The following is a 19,462-nucleotide window of genomic DNA, read 5'->3' as shown; positions in this document are numbered from 1 at the left end:
GGTGTACCTGATAAGGATGCTTCTGAGGAATCCAGGATAGGAGAGGATTCAGTCAGGATCATGACATTGGGTGCAGGACTACTTCCCAATCCCATAATCTCTGAGGATGGGGATGATGCAGTTGTTTGAGGAGATTGCAGGACCTTGGATTTAACAGAGAAAGGGGAGCAGGACGGTGACGCTGGGCGGGCTGCTACATGTTTGTTCACAGTTTCTTTTGACAAAAACTTCTGATGGATGCGCTGCAAATGCCGTAACAGTGAGGAGGTCCCAAGGTGCTGCACGTCCTTACCTCTACTTACAATAGCTTTGCAAACGCTACACACGGCTTGACAGTTGTTGTCCGGATTTGGGTAGAAATAATTCCATACATACGAGGTGGATTTTTTGGTCTTTTGCCCTGGCATGACAATGGGCTTTTCCACACCCCGGACAACAACTGTCTCCGTCGGTGCCTTAAAACAAACAACATCATCCCCAACATCGTCATCATCCGCATCCCTCTTTGTGCCAGCTTCACCAACAGAATCCACATCCAATTCCTCAGAAGCATCCTCAATAACCAGGTCAAAATCTTGACTGGGGATGCTCTTGCACACACTTGCAGAGGGCATGCAAACGGTGGAATGAACCTCCTCTTCACAAACAGTATTTGAAAGGTCCGGCTCACATATGGCATCCACGGACACACTTAGACTCTCCTCTGGGATTTGTGACATTTGTGAACTCGCCTTTGTCTTAAAAACTTTCATTCTTTTTTTTGTAGTAGCAGAAGGGCTACCATCATTCTTCTGAGACGCTGTACCATCAGTCAGAAACAAAGGCCAAGGCCGTAGCCTTTCCTTCCCACTGCGTGTGGTGAACGGCATATTGCCAATTTTATTTTTCTCCGCACGTGACTTAATTTTTTTTTTATGGACCATTGTAAAATTTGATTTCTGCTTTGCTTTTACATGGCCTCTAGGCCTTTGACCATCGGCCTTGCCATCATGAATCTGACTGGTGGTAGCAGCTTCAGAAGTTCTATCAGGTTGCTGATCTCCCACTATTTCCTCCTCCATCATCCTCCCCCCAAAAAAAATTTTTAATACTTTTTTTTATTTTTCTGATTTTTTACACTGGACACAGCCTGTGACACTGGACACTGCCCCTGGTCACTGGACACTGCAGCACGACACAGCCCGTTACACAGGATATATGTCGTCACACTGGACACTGGATTTATGTCGTCACACTGGACACTGGATATATGTCGTCACACTGGACACAGGATATATGTCGTCACACTGGACACAGGATATATGTCATCACACTGGACACAGGATATGTCGTCACACTGGACACAGGATATGTCGTCAGTCGTCACACAGGACAGGACACAGGATATATGTCGTGAGTGACTTGTGACACTGGATAAGATATAGGCCGTCACACTGGACACAGCCCCTTGTATTAATGCTGCCCCTGTACACAGTGTACTACTCAGCAGCACTGCAGCCCCTGCGTGTGAGCACTGCAGCACGACACAGGATATATGTCGTCACACTGGACACAGGATATATGTCGTCACACTGGACACTGGATATATGTCGTCACACTGGACACAGGATATATGTCGTCACACTGGACACAGGATATATGTCGTCACACTGGACACAGGATATATGTCGTCACACTGGACACTGGATATATGTCGTCACACTTGACACTGGATATATGTCGTCACACTGGACAATGGATATATGTCACGCTGGACACAGGATATATGTCGTCACACTGGACACAGGATATATGTCGTCACACTGGACACAGGATATATGTCGTCACACTGGACAATGGATATATGTCGTCACAGTGGACACAGGATATATGTCGTCACACTGGACACAGGATATGTCGTCAGTCGTCACACAGGACAGGACACAGGATATATGTCGTGAGTGACTTGTGACACTGGACAATGGATAAGATATAGGCCGTCACACTGGACACAGCCCCTTGTATTAATGCTGCCCCTGTACACAGTGTACTACTCAGCAGCACTGCAGCCCCTGTGTGTGAGCACTGCAGCACTGAGTTAGTTAGTTAAATCACAAAAAAAAACAAAGGGTTCAGGGCTAAACACAGGGCTTAGGGCTAAATAAATCACATCAGGGCACGGGCCACAGGACAGCCCCTGGACAGTGGACACTGCAGCCCCTGCGTGTGAGCACTGCAGCACGACACAGGATATATGTCTTCACACTGGACACAGGATATATGTCGTCACACTGGACACAGGATATGTCATCAGTCGTCACACAGGACAGGACACAGGATATATGTCGTGAGTGACTTGTGACACTGGACAATGGATAAGATATAGGCCGTCACACTGGACACAGCCCCTTGTATTAATGCTGCCCCTGTACACAGTGTACTACTCAGCAGCACTGCAGCCCCTGTGTGTGAGCACTGCAGCACTGAGTTAGTTAGTTAAATCACAAATAAAACAAAGGGTTCAGGGCTAAACACAGGGCTTAGGGCTAAATAAATCACATCAGGGCACGGGCCACAGGACAGCCCCTGGACAGTGGACACTGCAGCCCCTGCGTGTGAGCACTGCAGCACGACACAGGATATATGTCTTCACACTGGACACAGGATATATGTCGTCACACTGGACACAGGATATGTCGTCAGTCGTCACACAGGACAGGACACAGGATATATGTCGTGAGTGACTTGTGACACTGGACAATGGATAAGATATAGGCCGTCACACTGGACACAGCCCCTTGTATTAATGCTGCCCCTGTACACAGTGTACTACTCAGCAGCACTGCAGCCCCTGTGTGTGAGCACTGCAGCACTGAGTTAGTTAGTTAAATCACACAAAAAACAAAGGGTTCAGGGCTAAACACAGGGCTTAGGGCTAAATAAATCACATCAGGGCACGGGCCACAGGACAGCCCCTGGACAGTGGACACTGCAGCCCCTGCGTGTGAGCACTGCAGCACGACACAGGATATATGTCGTCACACTGGACACAGGATATGTCGTCAGTCGTCACACAGGACAGGACACAGGATATATGTCGTGAGTGACTTGTGACACTGGACAATGGATAAGATATAGGCCGTCACACTGGACACAGCCCCTTGTATTAATGCTGCCCCTGTACACAGTGTACTACTCAGCAGCACTGCAGCCCCTGTGTGTGAGCACTGCAGCACTGAGTTAGTTAGTTAAATCACAAAAAAAACAAAGGGTTCAGGGCTAAACACAGGGCTTAGGGCTAAATAAATCACATCAGGGCACGGGCCACAGGACAGCCCCTGGACAGTGGACACTGCAGCCCCTGCGTGTGAGCACTGCAGCACGACACAGGATATATGTCTTCACACTGGACACAGGATATATGTCGTCACACTGGACACAGGATATGTCGTCAGTCGTCACACAGGACAGGACACAGGATATATGTCGTGAGTGACTTGTGACACTGGACACAGGATATATGTCGTCACACTGGACACAGGATATATGTCGTCACACTGGACACTGGATATATGTCGTCACACTTGACACTGGATATATGTCGTCACACTGGACAATGGATATATGTTACGCTGGACACAGGATATATGTCGTCACACTGGACACAGGATATATGTCGTCACACTGGACACAGGATATATGTCGTCACACTGGACAATGGATATATGTCGTCACAGTGGACACAGGATACATGTCGTCACACTGGACACAGGATATGTCGTCAGTCGTCACACAGGACAGGACACAGGATATATGTCGTGAGTGACTCGTGACACTGGACAATGGATAAGATATAGGCCGTCACACTGGACACAGCCCCTTGTATTAATGCTGCCCCTGTACACAGTGTACTACTCAGCAGCACTGCAGCCCCTGTGTGTGAGCACTGCAGCACTGAGTTAGTTAGTTAAATCACAAAAAAAACAAAGGGTTCAGGGCTAAACACAGGGCTTAGGGCTAAATAAATCACATCAGGGCACGGGCCACAGGACAGCCCCTGGACAGTGGACACTGCAGCCCCTGCGTGTGAGCACTGCAGCACGACACAGGATATATGTCGTCACACTGGACACAGGATATGTCGTCAGTCGTCACACAGGACAGGACACAGGATATATGTCGTGAGTGACTTGTGACACTGGACAATGGATAAGATATAGGCCGTCACACTGGACACAGCCCCTTGTATTAATGCTGCCCCTGTACACAGTGTACTACTCAGCAGCACTGCAGCCCCTGTGTGTGAGCACTGCAGCACTGAGTTAGTTAAATCACAAAAAAAAACACAGGGTTCAGGGCTAAATAAAATAAATCACAACACAGGGCTTAGGGCTAAATAAATCACATCAGGGCACGGGCCACAGGACAGCCCCTGGACAGTGGACACTGCAGCCCCTGCGTGTGAGCACTGCAGCACGACACAGGATATATGTCTTCACACTGGACACAGGATATATGTCGTCACACTGGACACAGGATATGTCGTCAGTCGTCACACAGGACAGGACACAGGATATATGTCGTGAGTGACTTGTGACACTGGATAAGATATAGGCCGTCACACTGGACACAGCCCCTTGTATTAATGCTGCCCCTGTACACAGTGTACTACTCAGCAGCACTGCAGCCCCTGCGTGTGAGCACTGCAGCACGACACAGGATATATGTCGTCACACTGGACACAGGATATGTCGTCAGTCGTCACACAGGACAGGACACAGGATATATGTCGTGAGTGACTTGTGACACTGGACAATGGATAAGATATAGGCCGTCACACTGGACACAGCCCCTTGTATTAATGCTGCCCCTGTACACAGTGTACTACTCAGCAGCACTGCAGCCCCTGTGTGTGAGCACTGCAGCACTGAGTTAGTTAAATCACAAAAAAAAACACAGGGTTCAGGGCTAAATAAAATAAATCACAACACAGGGCTTAGGGCTAAATAAATCACATCAGGGCACGGGCCACAGGACAGCCCCTGGACAGTGGACACTGCAGCCCCTGCGTGTGAGCACTGCAGCACGACACAGGATATATGTCTTCACACTGGACACAGGATATATGTCGTCACACTGGACACAGGATATGTCGTCAGTCGTCACACAGGACAGGACACAGGATATATGTCGTGAGTGACTTGTGACACTGGACAATGGATAAGATATAGGCCGTCACACTGGACACAGCCCCTTGTATTAATGCTGCCCCTGTACACAGTGTACTACTCAGCAGCACTGCAGCCCCTGTGTGTGAGCACTGCAGCACTGAGTTAGTTAGTTAAATCGCAAAAAAAACAAAGGGTTCAGGGCTAAACACAGGGCTTAGGGCTAAATAAATCACATCAGGGCACGGGCCACAGGACAGCCCCTGGACAGTGGACACTGCAGCCCCTGCGTGTGAGCACTGCAGCACGACACAGGATATATGTCTTCACACTGGACACAGGATATATGTCGTCACACTGGACACAGGATATGTCGTCAGTCGTCACACAGGACAGGACACAGGATATATGTCGTGAGTGACTTGTGACACTGGATAAGATATAGGCCGTCACACTGGACACAGCCCCTTGTATTAATGCTGCCCCTGTACACAGTGTACTACTCAGCAGCACTGCAGCCCCTGCGTGTGAGCACTGCAGCACGACACAGGATATATGTCGTCACACTGGACACAGGATATGTCGTCAGTCGTCACACAGGACAGGACACAGGATATATGTCGTGAGTGACTTGTGACACTGGACAATGGATAAGATATAGGCCGTCACACTGGACACAGCCCCTTGTATTAATGCTGCCCCTGTACACAGTGTACTACTCAGCAGCACTGCAGCCCCTGTGTGTGAGCACTGCAGCACTGAGTTAGTTAAATCACAAAAAAAAACACAGGGTTCAGGGCTAAATAAAATAAATCACAACACAGGGCTTAGGGCTAAATAAATCACATCAGGGCACGGGCCACAGGACAGCCCCTGGACAGTGGACACTGCAGCCCCTGCGTGTGAGCACTGCAGCACGACACAGGATATATGTCTTCACACTGGACACAGGATATATGTCGTCACACTGGACACAGGATATGTCGTCAGTCGTCACACAGGACAGGACACAGGATATATGTCGTGAGTGACTTGTGACACTGGATAAGATATAGGCCGTCACACTGGACACAGCCCCTTGTATTAATGCTGCCCCTCTACACAGTGTACTACTCAGCAGCACTGCAGCCCCTGCGTGTGAGCACTGCAGCACGACACAGGATATATGTCGTCACACTGGACACAGGATATGTCGTCAGTCGTCACACAGGACAGGACACAGGATATATGTCGTGAGTGACTTGTGACACTGGACAATGGATAAGATATAGGCCGTCACACTGGACACAGCCCCTTGTATTAATGCTGCCCCTGTACACAGTGTACTACTCAGCAGCACTGCAGCCCCTGTGTGTGAGCACTGCAACACTGAGTTAGTTAAATCACAAAAAAAAAACACAGGGTTCAGGGCTAAATAAAATAAATCACAACACAGGGCTTAGGGCTAAATAAATCACATCAGGGCACGGGCCACAGGACAGCCCCTGGACAGTGGACACTGCAGCCCCTGCGTGTGAGCACTGCAGCACCTAGTTAGTTAAATCACACTACAGGGCTCAGGCCACAAGTCTACAACACAGGTCACAGCACAGCACGGAGCACATGGCACGGAGCACAGCACAGGGCAGTGAGGGCAGGTCACGGAGCACAGCACGGAGCACGGAGCACAGCACAGGGCAGTGAGGGCACAGGTCAGGTCACGGAGCACATGGCACAGAGCACAGCACGGAGCACACGGAGCTTCCCAACCACCCTCTTCCCTCTCCAAGATTGGAGTGAAGATGGCGGGCGCGCGTGCGTCTTTTATAAGATCCCGCTCCCGCGAGAATCCGACAGCGCGATGATGACGTTCTGCCTCGTTATTGGTCCGGAATTCAGGCGGGAACACCCGAGCCGGCTCGGATCTGGCCCGGATCCCCGATATTCGGATCTGTCGGATCTCGGGGATCCGGACCCGCTCATCTCTATAAATAATTATTATATTGTTGTTGCTTCATGTTTTTTGGGGGGGTTGAACTTACCCCTTTTTGGTTTTATTTCTTATTGCAGCTCAGGGCGCAGTGAGAATAGTGGGACCACCCCTTTTGTATTTTTTTAAACTATTTGAACATCTGCCTGTATATATGTAGGTTATGGGATTTGAATCCTAGGTATGGCAGTATATGGAAATGTGATATTTATTTATGTAACCAAATAAATAAGAGCTCCCAAGTTAAGTGCATGAACACGCTAGAAAGAGAACCACGGCTTGGTGATAAATTATGATAAATTATGTTCATATGATAGGCTTTTTCTTCTATGAAAATATAATATTCTAATCTCCCTGATTTTTATTGATCTTCTAAATAATGAGGTCAACACTGTGGGAGAATATACTGTAGTTTCCATGTGCACCACTATTGTATAAAATTTCTATGGTCAATCATATGGATTAAAGTGATATGTTTAATTTCTGTTATTTAAAAAAATTGTTGTGAATGGGGGGTATGCAATCTGGGATCACGACTGTCGATCCCCGCCGACAGCCGTGTTCCTGTCCCGTTTGCGGTCTGATCGACCGCAGAACAACAGGCAGGATTCAATGTCCCACCTGCTGCAAAGGGGACGTGGCCGTGAAAACGGCCGTGGATTGGTGATCTGCGGCTGGGATCGTGACAATCCTCGCTGTTATCGGCAGAACGGGCCTGACAGCTTCTAAAGTCAGGCCCGTTCTGACGTGATCCTGCTTCAATGCTGTCGCTAAAGACACATTGGAAATAGTGGCGGCACATTGCATACCCCCTATAAAGGGAAAATATTTAATTATTACAAAGAGCTTTGTACAGTATTTGAAAATAAAATAAAAGAGGAATAAAATTAATATTGATGGACATAACTGCCAGCTTAAATTTTTCTCCATCATTAGAACTTTTGGAGAGAAGATGCACTTGTTCACTGGAGGGGATGGGGCCAAGTGTTTCTTATCATTAGGCACAGCCCCATGGCAGAATGCCATGAATCTCAGAATTCTGAAGACGGTGCAATTCTCTGAGAATCATGTTGTGTCCCTTGTCATACCTATTTCTCTTGGTAGTAGGCAGTAGGGTGTGGTCTCTTTGGTAGGGGAAGTGTCCTTAAAGCCTGAATTCCCATTTTCGTCACTCCAGTGGTCCTGGATATGCGGGCTGCCCCCGGTATCGAGCTGTGTATAGTGCTGGTTCTTACACAGTGACTGGAGTTGGGTTTTGCATGTAATGTTACAGTGAAGCACCCAGCTCCTGTCACTCAAAGGGGGTAAGCACTTTTGTCTCACCCCTAAGGTGACACACAAGTTCAAGCCAGTCCCATTGTAACGCCCCTAGTAGTAGGTAGGGGATGCATTCACAATGCTGACTGCAGCATCCCAACTACCACCACTCAATGGGCCTTATTTTGGTTCATTCTTTCTGACAAAATCCTTCTTAGATGGACAAAACCATGTGCACTGCAGGGGGGGCAGATGTAACATGCGCAGAGAGAATTAGATTTGCATGAGTTATTTTGTTTCTGTGCAGGGAAAATACTGACTGCTTTATTTTTACACTGCAATATAGATCTCACTTTGAAGTAAAACCCCACCCAAATCTAATTCTCTCTGCACAAGTAACACCTGCCCCACCTGCAGTGCACATGGTTTTGCCCATCTAAGAAGGATTTTGTCAGAAAGAATGAACCAAAATAAGGCCCAATGTCTGTAAAGATGTCGGCGCTGGGTTGCTAAACCTAAGTATGCTGGGAAGGGTTAGGCTGGGAAAGGGATGAGGGTTATGTTTAGGTACAAGGGTGGACTAAGGGTTAGGCTGCGGAAGGGGGTTTAGGTGGCAGGATGTGGGTATTAGGGTTAAGCTTTAGCAGTGGAAGGATAGGGTCAGACTGCAGGGGAAGTTTAGGGTTAGGTTGTTGGAAGAGTTGGGGGCAGGGGTAGGATAAGAATACTAACCTGACCCCTATTGGAAATTCCCTCCTTCGGGATACTGGCATCAGTGTTCTGAACGCCACCATCCCAAACACCAGTCATCCATGTATATCCCGTAGGTAGGATACAGGAGACAAGCCTACTTTCTAGAATGGTGTTTGGTCATGTGTACTTCAGCTTGCTTACTTAGCTCAGCTGTATAGTATGTTCATTGCAAGCAATGCTCTCTGTAATATAAAACAGCAGTAATAAAAATCACAGCATACCATATATAGAGAATTGTAGTTAAAAAAAAATAATAATCACAATCTAGTATTGGTATGTGAACCTAGATACCCTGGGTAGCTGATACCTCTTGCAAATATTTTCCTTGTTCTCTTTTATGTGCCGTTATTAAAGTACAGTACTTATTTTTATATAATACACTGCTAGGCTTCATTAATTTGTATTCAAAGTGTTTTTAAATGTAAAACTACATAATAAAAAAACCCCGAATAAAACAACAACTTGAATTTACTTTTATAGTCCTCTCAATCATAATTTTACAGCCTTACTGTAAGTTTACATTATGTAATTATGTATTTGTCTATAGGTTATATTTGTTGACGATGTGAACATGCCAGCCCGAGAGGTATATGGTGCTCAACCACCTGTAGAATTGCTTCGTCAGTGGTTAGACCATTGGAACTGGTATGATCTGAAAGATTGTTCTATGATCAAGATAATTGACCTACAAATCATGTGTGCCATGGGACCAGCAGGTAAAAGCAATAAATACTCAGTAAAGTAAATCATGTGTTTGAAAAATGACAGTTTGACAGGAGATCTACTTATTGGGGGTTATTCTGGTTCATTCGTTCAGATGCGAATTTGCATCCTTGCGAGTGAACCAGATCCCACCTTGCGAATGGTGGTACGCTGGCCCACCATTCACAAGGTGCGTACATTCGCACTCGCTGCAAATGGATGTTTTACATAAACATCCATTCACAGCCTGCGGGGGAACACCCACATCTTTTGATGGTCGCTTACCATCGAAAGATGTGGAAGGTGCACACATGTAAGGTTGTTCTGAGCAACCTTACATATACGTGTATGCTCGGGGGAAGTGAGCAGGCAGCTGACATCTGATGATGTCAGCTGCCCGTCCCCCGCATGTCCGTTACGGCCACATTAGCATGAGAACGCCCAGCGTTTTCATGGGAACACCCATAAAACGCTGGGCTTTCCCATATGCTAATGGAGCAGCCTGTCGCCCCTGTTCGCGGAGGGTGCTTGCACCCAGCGTATGCAAATACGCATGCGCGAAGTGCTAACATCGGCCCCGTGCTAATGTACGCGGGCCAACGAGCAGACCTGATTAAGGTTCTTTGTACAAAACAATCATCCATGACGAGTTTTATTACTCGTTGATAATAATGCCTCTAAGAGTACTTTTTATTACTGCAAATGAGAATAAAAACCATATTTACGCACTTTGGCCCTTATTCAGATCTGATCGCAGTGCAAATTTGTTCTCAAAATGGGCAAAACCATGTGCACTGCAGGTGGGGCAGATGTAACATGTATGGAGAGACTTCGATTTGTGTGAGTTATTTTGTTTCTGTGCAGGGTAAATACTGGATGCATTATTTTTACACTGCAATTTACATTTTAGTTTCAACACACCCTACCCCAAAATTAACTCTCTCTGCACATGTTATATCTGCCCCACCTGCAGTGCATATGGATTTGCTCATTTTGAGAACAAATTTGCACTGCGATCAGATCTGAATAAGGGCCTTTGTTAAATGTTATGCTACTGTGAATGAAATAGAATGGCAAATGTAGGTTTGAGAGGGAGTTCATTGTGTTCTATGGATATACTATCAAAATTTGTTGACCATATACATGTCTCACATTAAATGCTAACATATAAATGGGGGTAACAACCTATACAGTTGTGATTAAAACACAGGGCCATTTCTAGACAATTTGACTTACAATGCGATCACTAAAAAATGTGCCCCCCTTACCCACCAGAGACCTTCTAAAAATAAAATAATTGCGCGTGTATTCAAAAAGAGCCATGGCCTCTCTGCAGGGGTGCGGCTTTGTAGGAAGTGACTACATTAACCTAGCACAGTAGTGCCACTTACACCGTATTAAGCCATTCACAATAATACCTCTTGCACCATATTTTGCCTAGTATAAGTCAATTAGGAAGGGGGGAAATGGAAGGGCGGAAAACCACACCAGTCTAAATATGCACTGTGTACATTTTTTTGATTTTATAAATTCTACTAATGCATCTTCTCTGGAACAACTGACTATCGGAGTTCTAATTCTCCAATTAGTCACCAAACACCCTCTGGCTTAGGTCACAGTGCTTATATCTGTGACAGTCAGTGGTGCACCCCTGAGTTAAGTTAGTATCATTATATGATTCTTTGTTCAAGAGAAAACCAAGAGGAAGAAAAAAAGAAACTCTATTTGGGGGCACTCTTATGTTCTAGAAAAGTTGTTTGTACTATGACTTATTTAAAACATAGTTTTTATTATTTATTCATACTATATTAAAGAGTTTATTTACTCAGGACACATGAACCTTGTAAATAACTCTTTTTGGAGAGTGCTGTCCTTTCAAATAATTAATTAAACAACTTTATGACTTATTACATAATAACTTTATTTTCCTTTCTAATTTAAACATGATTTTATATAGAATAAATTCATTCACATATATACACACAGTATTACATAACACACACACACAACAATAAAAAATAAGAAAAACCCATGGTGCAGATGCATACTCCATATTATTAATCAATAATAGAGGTTCTTGGTATATTAATTGGCCAAGAAATATTTGCCCACCAACCATCTTCACGGTGACCTCGTTTCTGCTGGGTCTCAAGTAAACGAAGGTCCCCCCCAAATATACACACATAGCCACATATGCACACAGCAACATATATAGCCACACTCCGGCCGGCTGGGCTGGGCATGCGTGGGATCTCGCTAATCACACAAGATCTCCAGCGCAGCTCAGAGCCAGCAGCAGGGACAGTGCTGTCCCTGCTGTGGGCATACCACATCGCCACCTGCAGCTGTCGAAGTTGATAGCTGCAGGGGGCAGAACGGTCAGCGATGCTGACCGTTCATACATTAGGTAGATGGCAGGCGCGCAGTAGAAAAAATTGTCCCTGTGCTAAGCGTCCTCCCCTGCAGCGCCGCCAATATAGTACCCACATCGTGCCATAATGCATGGGGATAGCGCATATTCCCCTGATTGACACTTGTTAAATCTACCCCTGTGACAGGATATCACATAGCAGTATGTGATAGCATAGAACTGTATACAATATGTTTGCACTGTATCAAAAAGAACTTGTATTTTTTTCAACATGCAGCAGTCACATATTTGCTTATTATATTGTCTTAAATTTTCCTGTTATATAGGAGGTGGAAGGAATGTCATAACACCCAGATTCCTCAGGCATTTCAATACTATAACAATTAATGAATTTGATAACAACTCTATGTACACAATATTCTCCAGGATACTAGAATGGCATCTTTCAATAAGGTAAATGAATTCCAAAGCTCTAGAAAATTCAAGGACATGCAAATTTATTTCTGAGCCTAATAGTGTATACATTAATTTTACACTTTTATTCTTTCTATAAATTCGTAAATCATATAATGGTCTTCCTCTATCTTTCACAAGCAGAGTAGTCAATTCATATGCACCCAAACCCATTTTTTAAGAAACGGAAGGTTAAGTCATTTTTAACACTGTTCATACTTTGAACAGGGCTGTAAAGAGCCTGGCCAGGCCCAGGTACTTTTCAGGGGGCATGGCCTATCTGTGGAAGGCGTGGTCAGCCACCCTAATAATTAAAACAAAGGAAAAAAATGCACTTTAAGCACCTCCCTGGCAACATTGCAGCCAAGCACACCGCATTATGTCCTGGCATGAGAGGAGCTGTTGCAGCTACTGCTGACTGATAAACAGGGGCCCCAGTGAGCCCCTCCATGAGACCTGGGTCCTGGTAATTAGTACCCCCTCCTCTCTCAGGAACACTGGCTTCAGAAACAGACATATATCTGAAGGTGTTTGTGGCTATTGCTTTTTTCCAAACATCTTTAGTTTTCAAATAACTTTTATTAAGACTATTAACATGAATGTCAATTTTAGTTTTCTGTTTTCTTACATGTTGATAAAAAAAAGTGTTGATTTTGAATCAGTGTTTTTTTATTTTAAATTACTTTTAAGCTTTCTAAATGTCAAGTTTACATTTTTACATATAGTAAGAGTTCCTGCAAGTGAGTATTGGTAAAGCTATTGTAGATGGACAACATTTAATTTTTAAACTTAATTTGATCTGGCTGCAGTTTTTTTTCTTTCAAGATGTACCGGTTTTATCTTATAGCCAGGTGCTACTTTTAGGAGATTGATTACATAATGCTATTGCAGCTGTTGTAAGCAGAGGCGTAGCAAGGGCGGAGCCGATGGAGCACAGGCTCCGGGCGCCGGAAGATACCATGGCGCCGGAGCTGTGTCGGCACCGCCAGCTCGCTTGCCAGCCTCGCCCGCTCCTCCGCTTCCCTGCCCGCTGTGTCTGGGAGAGAGACGTGCTACTATGTAAAATTCACGTCTCACGCTGGACCGCTAGCCAATGGGGACTTGCGGTCCAGCAGCCAATCAACTGGTGGCTGCTGGACCGTGAGCACCTATTGGCTAGCGGTCCAGCAGGAGATATGAATTTTACATAGCCGCACGTCTCTCTCCCGGACACAGCATGGTGCTGGGAGCAGGGGCACAGGACGCAGCACAGGCAGGGAGGGGGGGGGACTCAGGACGCAGCACAGGCAGGGGAGGGGTGAGGTGAGCAGCTAACCAGCGGCTGGCTGGCTAAGTAAGGTGTACTCCCTCCCTGCTGCACACCACCTCCCACCCTGCTGCAATCACCGTTGCTGCACCCACCCTGCTGCACCCTACTGCACCCACCCACCCTGCTGCACACTACTGCAACCCACCCTGCTGCACCCACCCGGCTGCACCCTACTGCACTCACCCTCCCTCCCTGCTGCACACTACTGCTTCTACCCTCCCTCCCTGCTGCACACTACTGGTGGTGCATTGAATTGAAAATAGCGGCTGGGAAGCCGGGAGCGGGCCGTTGCACAGTTTTGGCCCCCTTGGCAACGAGCAAATTCAGTCCCCCTTGGCATCGAGCATGAAGCCCCTTGGCATCGAGCATGAAGCTCCTTGGCATTGAGCATGAAGCCCTTTGGCATCGAGCATAAAGTACGTGGCATTGAGCATGTGGGTACAGTAAGTGGCACTTTTGTGTCAAATGTGTAATTGGCATTTTGGAGTGTTATATAGTATGTCATGGGCATTGCGGAGTGTTAGATAGTATGTCATTAGCATTGCGATGTGTTATATAGTATGTCATGGGCATTGCGGTGTGTTATATAGTATGCAATGGTCATCATGTGTGGGCTTATGTGTAATTGAAATTACAAAGTTCACTAAAATGTGCAATGGGCATTAGGCTGTGTTGTATAATGTTGGTCCGTGCCCACTTTTCACTGCGCAGGAGCCTCACCTACTACAAATCATGCGACATGGCACCTAGCTACACCACTGGTTGTAAGCACACACTGATTATGTTATATTGTTTAAAAATATAATTTCCTTGTGATATGGTGCACATTAAAGGATCACAGGTACTTATGTAGTATCTGGGCGTCCAATTTAGAAATCGCATCACATCGCATTGCATGCGACCAAATCGTATGCGATGCGATGGTCAAGATTTTTCCATAGGATTCAATGTTAAAATGGTCTGAGTCCATTTTAACATAGAATTCAATGGGAAAAAGGGATCCTTTTCCTTTCCCCACTATCCAAGTGGGCATGGAGTTGGATATAAACCTGTGGCGAGCGTAGCGAGCCACCGAGCCCGAAGCGTGGCGAGCGTAGCGTGCCCCGCGAGGGGACACAGAATACTTTTTAAGAAATATGCGTCCGCTCGCCACGCTTCGGGCTCGGTGGCTCGCTGCGCTCGCCGCGCTATATAAAATCAACTCTATGCCCACTTGGATAGTGGGGAAATGAACAGGACCTTCTTAACATTGAATCCTATGCAAAATCGCATCGAATCGCATCGCATCGCATCTGATTGTATGCCTTAAGGTAAGGCATACAATCACAAAATCGGACTCCCAGATACTACATAAGTACCGGATCACCTATACTGCAAATCATTTGCCCGATGTCATCAGGGAATGGTAATCAGGGAAAGGTAATTCAAAGCCTGTTTGTCAAAGAAAATATGCTTTATTATTTAAATAAAGCATTTATTTCATGGTTGCCTCCCTGGCCCTCTCCTTCATGGAGACAATGCTCTGTTCCTGGGCTTCCCTGGTAATGTATGATTGCCATCACCTGTGGTGAAACACCTTTCTTTTTTTTTAAATAAGATTTTTTATTAAGGCTTTGCAGATTAAACAGTACAGTGTTGCAGATACATACAAATACCGTAAAAACATTGACACATTTATATAGTTGTACAGAGAATTCAAATGTGTATTATTAGGTATAATACGTATTTCGCAAAATCTTTAACAGTTTAATAAAATATGTGGAATATAATAAACCGTGTCGATATTGAAGATTAAGAAGTACATTACTGGTTGTGGTAGGTAGTAGAGATTTAAGAGCTGTACATAAAGATAAGAGTTATCTAATTTATATCAATACAGGATAAATGGTACTATCGCTGCCTGAGCAGTTTTGAAAAATTGCAAAGCTTAATGAAATACAAATGTAATAAAAATGGGCATACAAAACATAACAAAAGTCTCTCCCTCTCTCCCCCCCCCCCCCCGGCCCCCTTTGTATCTGGTATTTTGTATTTTAGTTTTAATTCTCCTCTCTTCTACTCGCCCTTCTTTTTTTAATTTTGTTTTAGATTACTTCAATTGGGGGGTCATTGCTTACCAATCGCAATAGGTACCAGGAGGTGGGTGGAAATGTAACTCTCCCATGTCAGGAAAAATCTCTCTGTTTTGGTTTCTTTATCTAGGGTAACCTCCACCCAGTCCATCCTGAAGACATTAAAAAGTTTGCACCTGAACAATGGGAAGGACGGAGGTGATGGAGATATCCATTCGTGTAGTATTGTTTTACGGGCTGCTGCACTGATTGCTAAAAGAAGGCGTCTACCTCCCTTACTTATTCTCATTCCCGCTGGAATTATGCCAAATATGGCCCATTGGTACATAATTAAGTAAAGATGATTCTACATATTGCTTAATTTGCAGTCAGAATCTCCTCACTAATGGGCATGCTAAGAAACAGTGAAATAGATCTGCATTTGATTCCCCACATCGATAACAATTATGTGTAGTTGTCCTCCCCATTAAAAAACTTCTGTGTGGAGATAGATAGGCTCTATGAAAAATATTTAATGTAATTTCTGTATAAGTGGAGGCGGGCAAGGCCTTATACGATTTGTTAAGTGCTGCTATAAGGTCTTCCATTTGGAGGTCTGGGAAATGGGTCAACCATAATTTGGCCCCACCGGATTGTTCTGAGTACTTTATATTTAGCCTGAAGAATTTGTAGTAATATGATATTGCTTTTTTTAGTATGGGGGGTTTGTTAGATTTATGTCTATCCCATTCTCCCTATCCTTATCTGAGAATTCACGCGTGACTGTAGACACATAATGCTTGGCTTGCAGGAAGGCCAGGGGATAACCCGCTAGGGTATTAAATTTCTCTGCGGCTTCATGAAAGTTAAGGAGGCGGTGTGATGCCTTATTTACTAGACAGCCTATATTAACCATCCCTCCCAATCTCCAAATATTAAAAGGGTATGTTGCCTGTCCGTTTTGAAAGCTTGGGTTGGCTATGAAGGGTAGCAGTAATGAATTGTGAGAGTTTAGTCCTGCTTTATTTCGGGCCCAATGCCATGTCCTTTTAGTGTTCCAAAGCAGGGGGTTTTCCTGTATTATAGGTGGAACTTCCAAGTCATGTGAATGTAGGAATACCATTAGATCTCCATCTTCTAAAAATTCCCTCTCTATGGAAGTGTTGGCGTAGTTATCCTGACCTGAAGCCCAATCTGATATATACCGGAATATTGCGGCCCTGTTGTATAATTGGACATCTGGTAAACCCAGTCCCCCATTTTCTTTTATTTGTTGCAGTTTAATTAGGCCAATTTTATGTCTTTTTCCGTTCCAAATAAAGCGTGCGAACATCGAGTTAAGGCGTTGCATGTCCTTAGTTGTGATAATTAAGGGGAGTGCTTGAATCAAATACATTAATCTAGGGAATGAGATCATCTTAATTAAATTTAAGCGACCCGAAAACGATAAAGGTAAACTTTTCCATCCCTCTAATTCCTCAGATGTTCTTTGTATTAGAGGTGAATAATTAATTGAATATAAAGTTGCCAAGCGCCTTGGTATCTTAACCCCTAAATAGGAGATATTATTCGTGAAACACCTTTCTTATCAATTACCTAGCTCCCCACAGGTGATGGCAATCATACATTACCAGAGAAGTCCAGGAACAGAGCATTTTCTCCCTGATGGAGAGGGTCAGGTAGGCAACCATGATTTATTTTAATGTTCGGTATTGTGAAATTATATTTACAGATGGGTCCTCTCTTAGCTTTGCCGCCAGACCACCATCCGCAGAAAAAAAATCTGCACACCAAGAGATCAATTGACTTCAAAACATTTATGAAAGTGTTTTCAAATAAGAGGTGATCAAACACATGACAATATATTGCATAAAGAAAGCTGTAGGTTACTTATCCATAATGGGTTAGTGTCATAAAGCCCGTGGATGTTTTTTTTTGCAATGAAGATGACATTAAATTAATCAGTAACACACTCTATACATTGTTAATGTGGTAAATGACTATATTAGCTGCAAACATCTGTTTTTTAAAGGAATATCTACATAAGTGTATAGAGGCTCATTTCCAGCAACCATCACTCCAGTGTTCTAATGGTACATTGTGTTTGGTAATCGCATTACAGACTAATAGTTGATTAGAAAGTCCATGAAAACCCTTGTGCAATTATGTTAGCACAGCTGAAAATGGGCTTGCAGGCCTTTAAAATTTCAAAAAGGTGCAAAAGTATAGCAAAATATATTAACACTGTTGGGCTGTTGAGGACCTTCTTGAACGACATGTAGGAGCAGTGGCCACATGGCGATGAGCAAGTTGGTATTGGCCAAGGTATAGGACATGCCCCAGCAGGCGGTGAAGAAGAACATGGAGGGGGAGGCTTGGCTGTTGCCTGGAAGGGCTGCCCCGTTGGTTACGACAGATTTTAGGGTGGATGACTGGCTGGGGGTGGACGAGTTGGACATGCAGCGGTTACCATTGCTGAGCCCAGGGGAGAGGAAGACTTGGACATAAGCTGAGAATTACAGGGCGCAGCCTTCTTTCCCCTTGTGTCCGGGTGAAAGTGACATATGGGGGTGAAGGCCGCCGGCCACACAACTGAGGCTGCAGTTGCTGGTTCAGGTGGGAGAGATGGGGAGAGATATGGTATTGAGTGCTTGCAAGTTGTGACATTTTTTTGAATTCTGGATGTCCAGGTTGAAAATTGATCAATTTGTGGAATCCCAGGATTAAAAAACAACGGCATCCTATTGGTTTCTATCCCACTTGTCCCTTCTTTTCCAGCACTACAGCCCCCTCCCTGCTAGTCCTTGCCTGATACAGCCCCATAACCTGAGTAACTGCCTCTGGGCTGTGAAGGGTGACCTTGGATGTTGCACTGTATACAGCCGAGGGTGGGGGCAGCTGGGCACCATGTTATCCATTTGCTGCTCAGTGCTGCCCATCGTGTTGTAGGGCGGACGCTGTTTTAGAAACCAGGTGGACAGGCACACATGGCGGAGGGTCAGGGCATTGGGGAGGCATGTTAGCCATCTGCTGCTTAGTGCTGGCTGGTGTGTTGGAGATGGACGCTGTTTTAGACAGTGCGCGGGCAGGTGTGCATGGTGGAGTGTCGGGTGAGCATGTCAGCGTTCTGCTGCTAAGTACTGGTCGGCTTATTGGAGGAGGGGTGCTGTTTTAGACAGCAGGTGGGCGGGCGCGCATGGCGGCGGCTCGGGGCAGGCTGGCAGCATAGTAGCCTTGGGTGCTCAATGCTGCTAGGTGTGTTGGAGAAGGGACGCTGTTTTAGATATCGGGTGGGCGGGCGCACATGTTGGAGTGTCGGGTGAGCATGTCAGCGCTCTGGTGTTTAGTGCTGCCCGGCGTATTGGAGGAGGGGTGCTGTTTTAGACAGCGGGTGGGCGGGCACGCATGGCGGAGGCTCAGGGCAGGCGGGCAGCATGATAACCTTGGCTG

At 45.5% G+C, this 19,462-nt stretch overlaps 1 protein-coding gene across 2 annotated transcripts in view; it reads left to right on the top strand.

The window, feature by feature from the left end:
- The window catches only part of DNAH7 (dynein axonemal heavy chain 7), a 918,640-nt gene that overhangs the window by 634,978 nt on the left and 264,200 nt on the right, over positions 1 to 19,462 (top strand). For both annotated transcript variants that reach the window (XM_083153498.1, XM_083153497.1), the window contains 2 exons: positions 9,674 to 9,842; positions 12,526 to 12,652. In XM_083153498.1, the coding sequence (XP_083009624.1) occupies positions 9,674 to 9,842; positions 12,526 to 12,652 (296 nt within the window). The remainder of the gene's footprint in view (positions 1 to 9,673; positions 9,843 to 12,525; positions 12,653 to 19,462) is intronic.

Source organism: Crinia signifera, chromosome 7 (assembly GCF_055691185.1).
Source record: "Crinia signifera chromosome 7, ASM5569118v1, whole genome shotgun sequence".
NCBI classification, from domain to species: Eukaryota; Metazoa; Chordata; class Amphibia; order Anura; family Myobatrachidae; genus Crinia; species Crinia signifera.
Note: the sequence above shows the minus strand (reverse complement) of the source record. Positions and strands in the feature narration are given on the sequence as shown.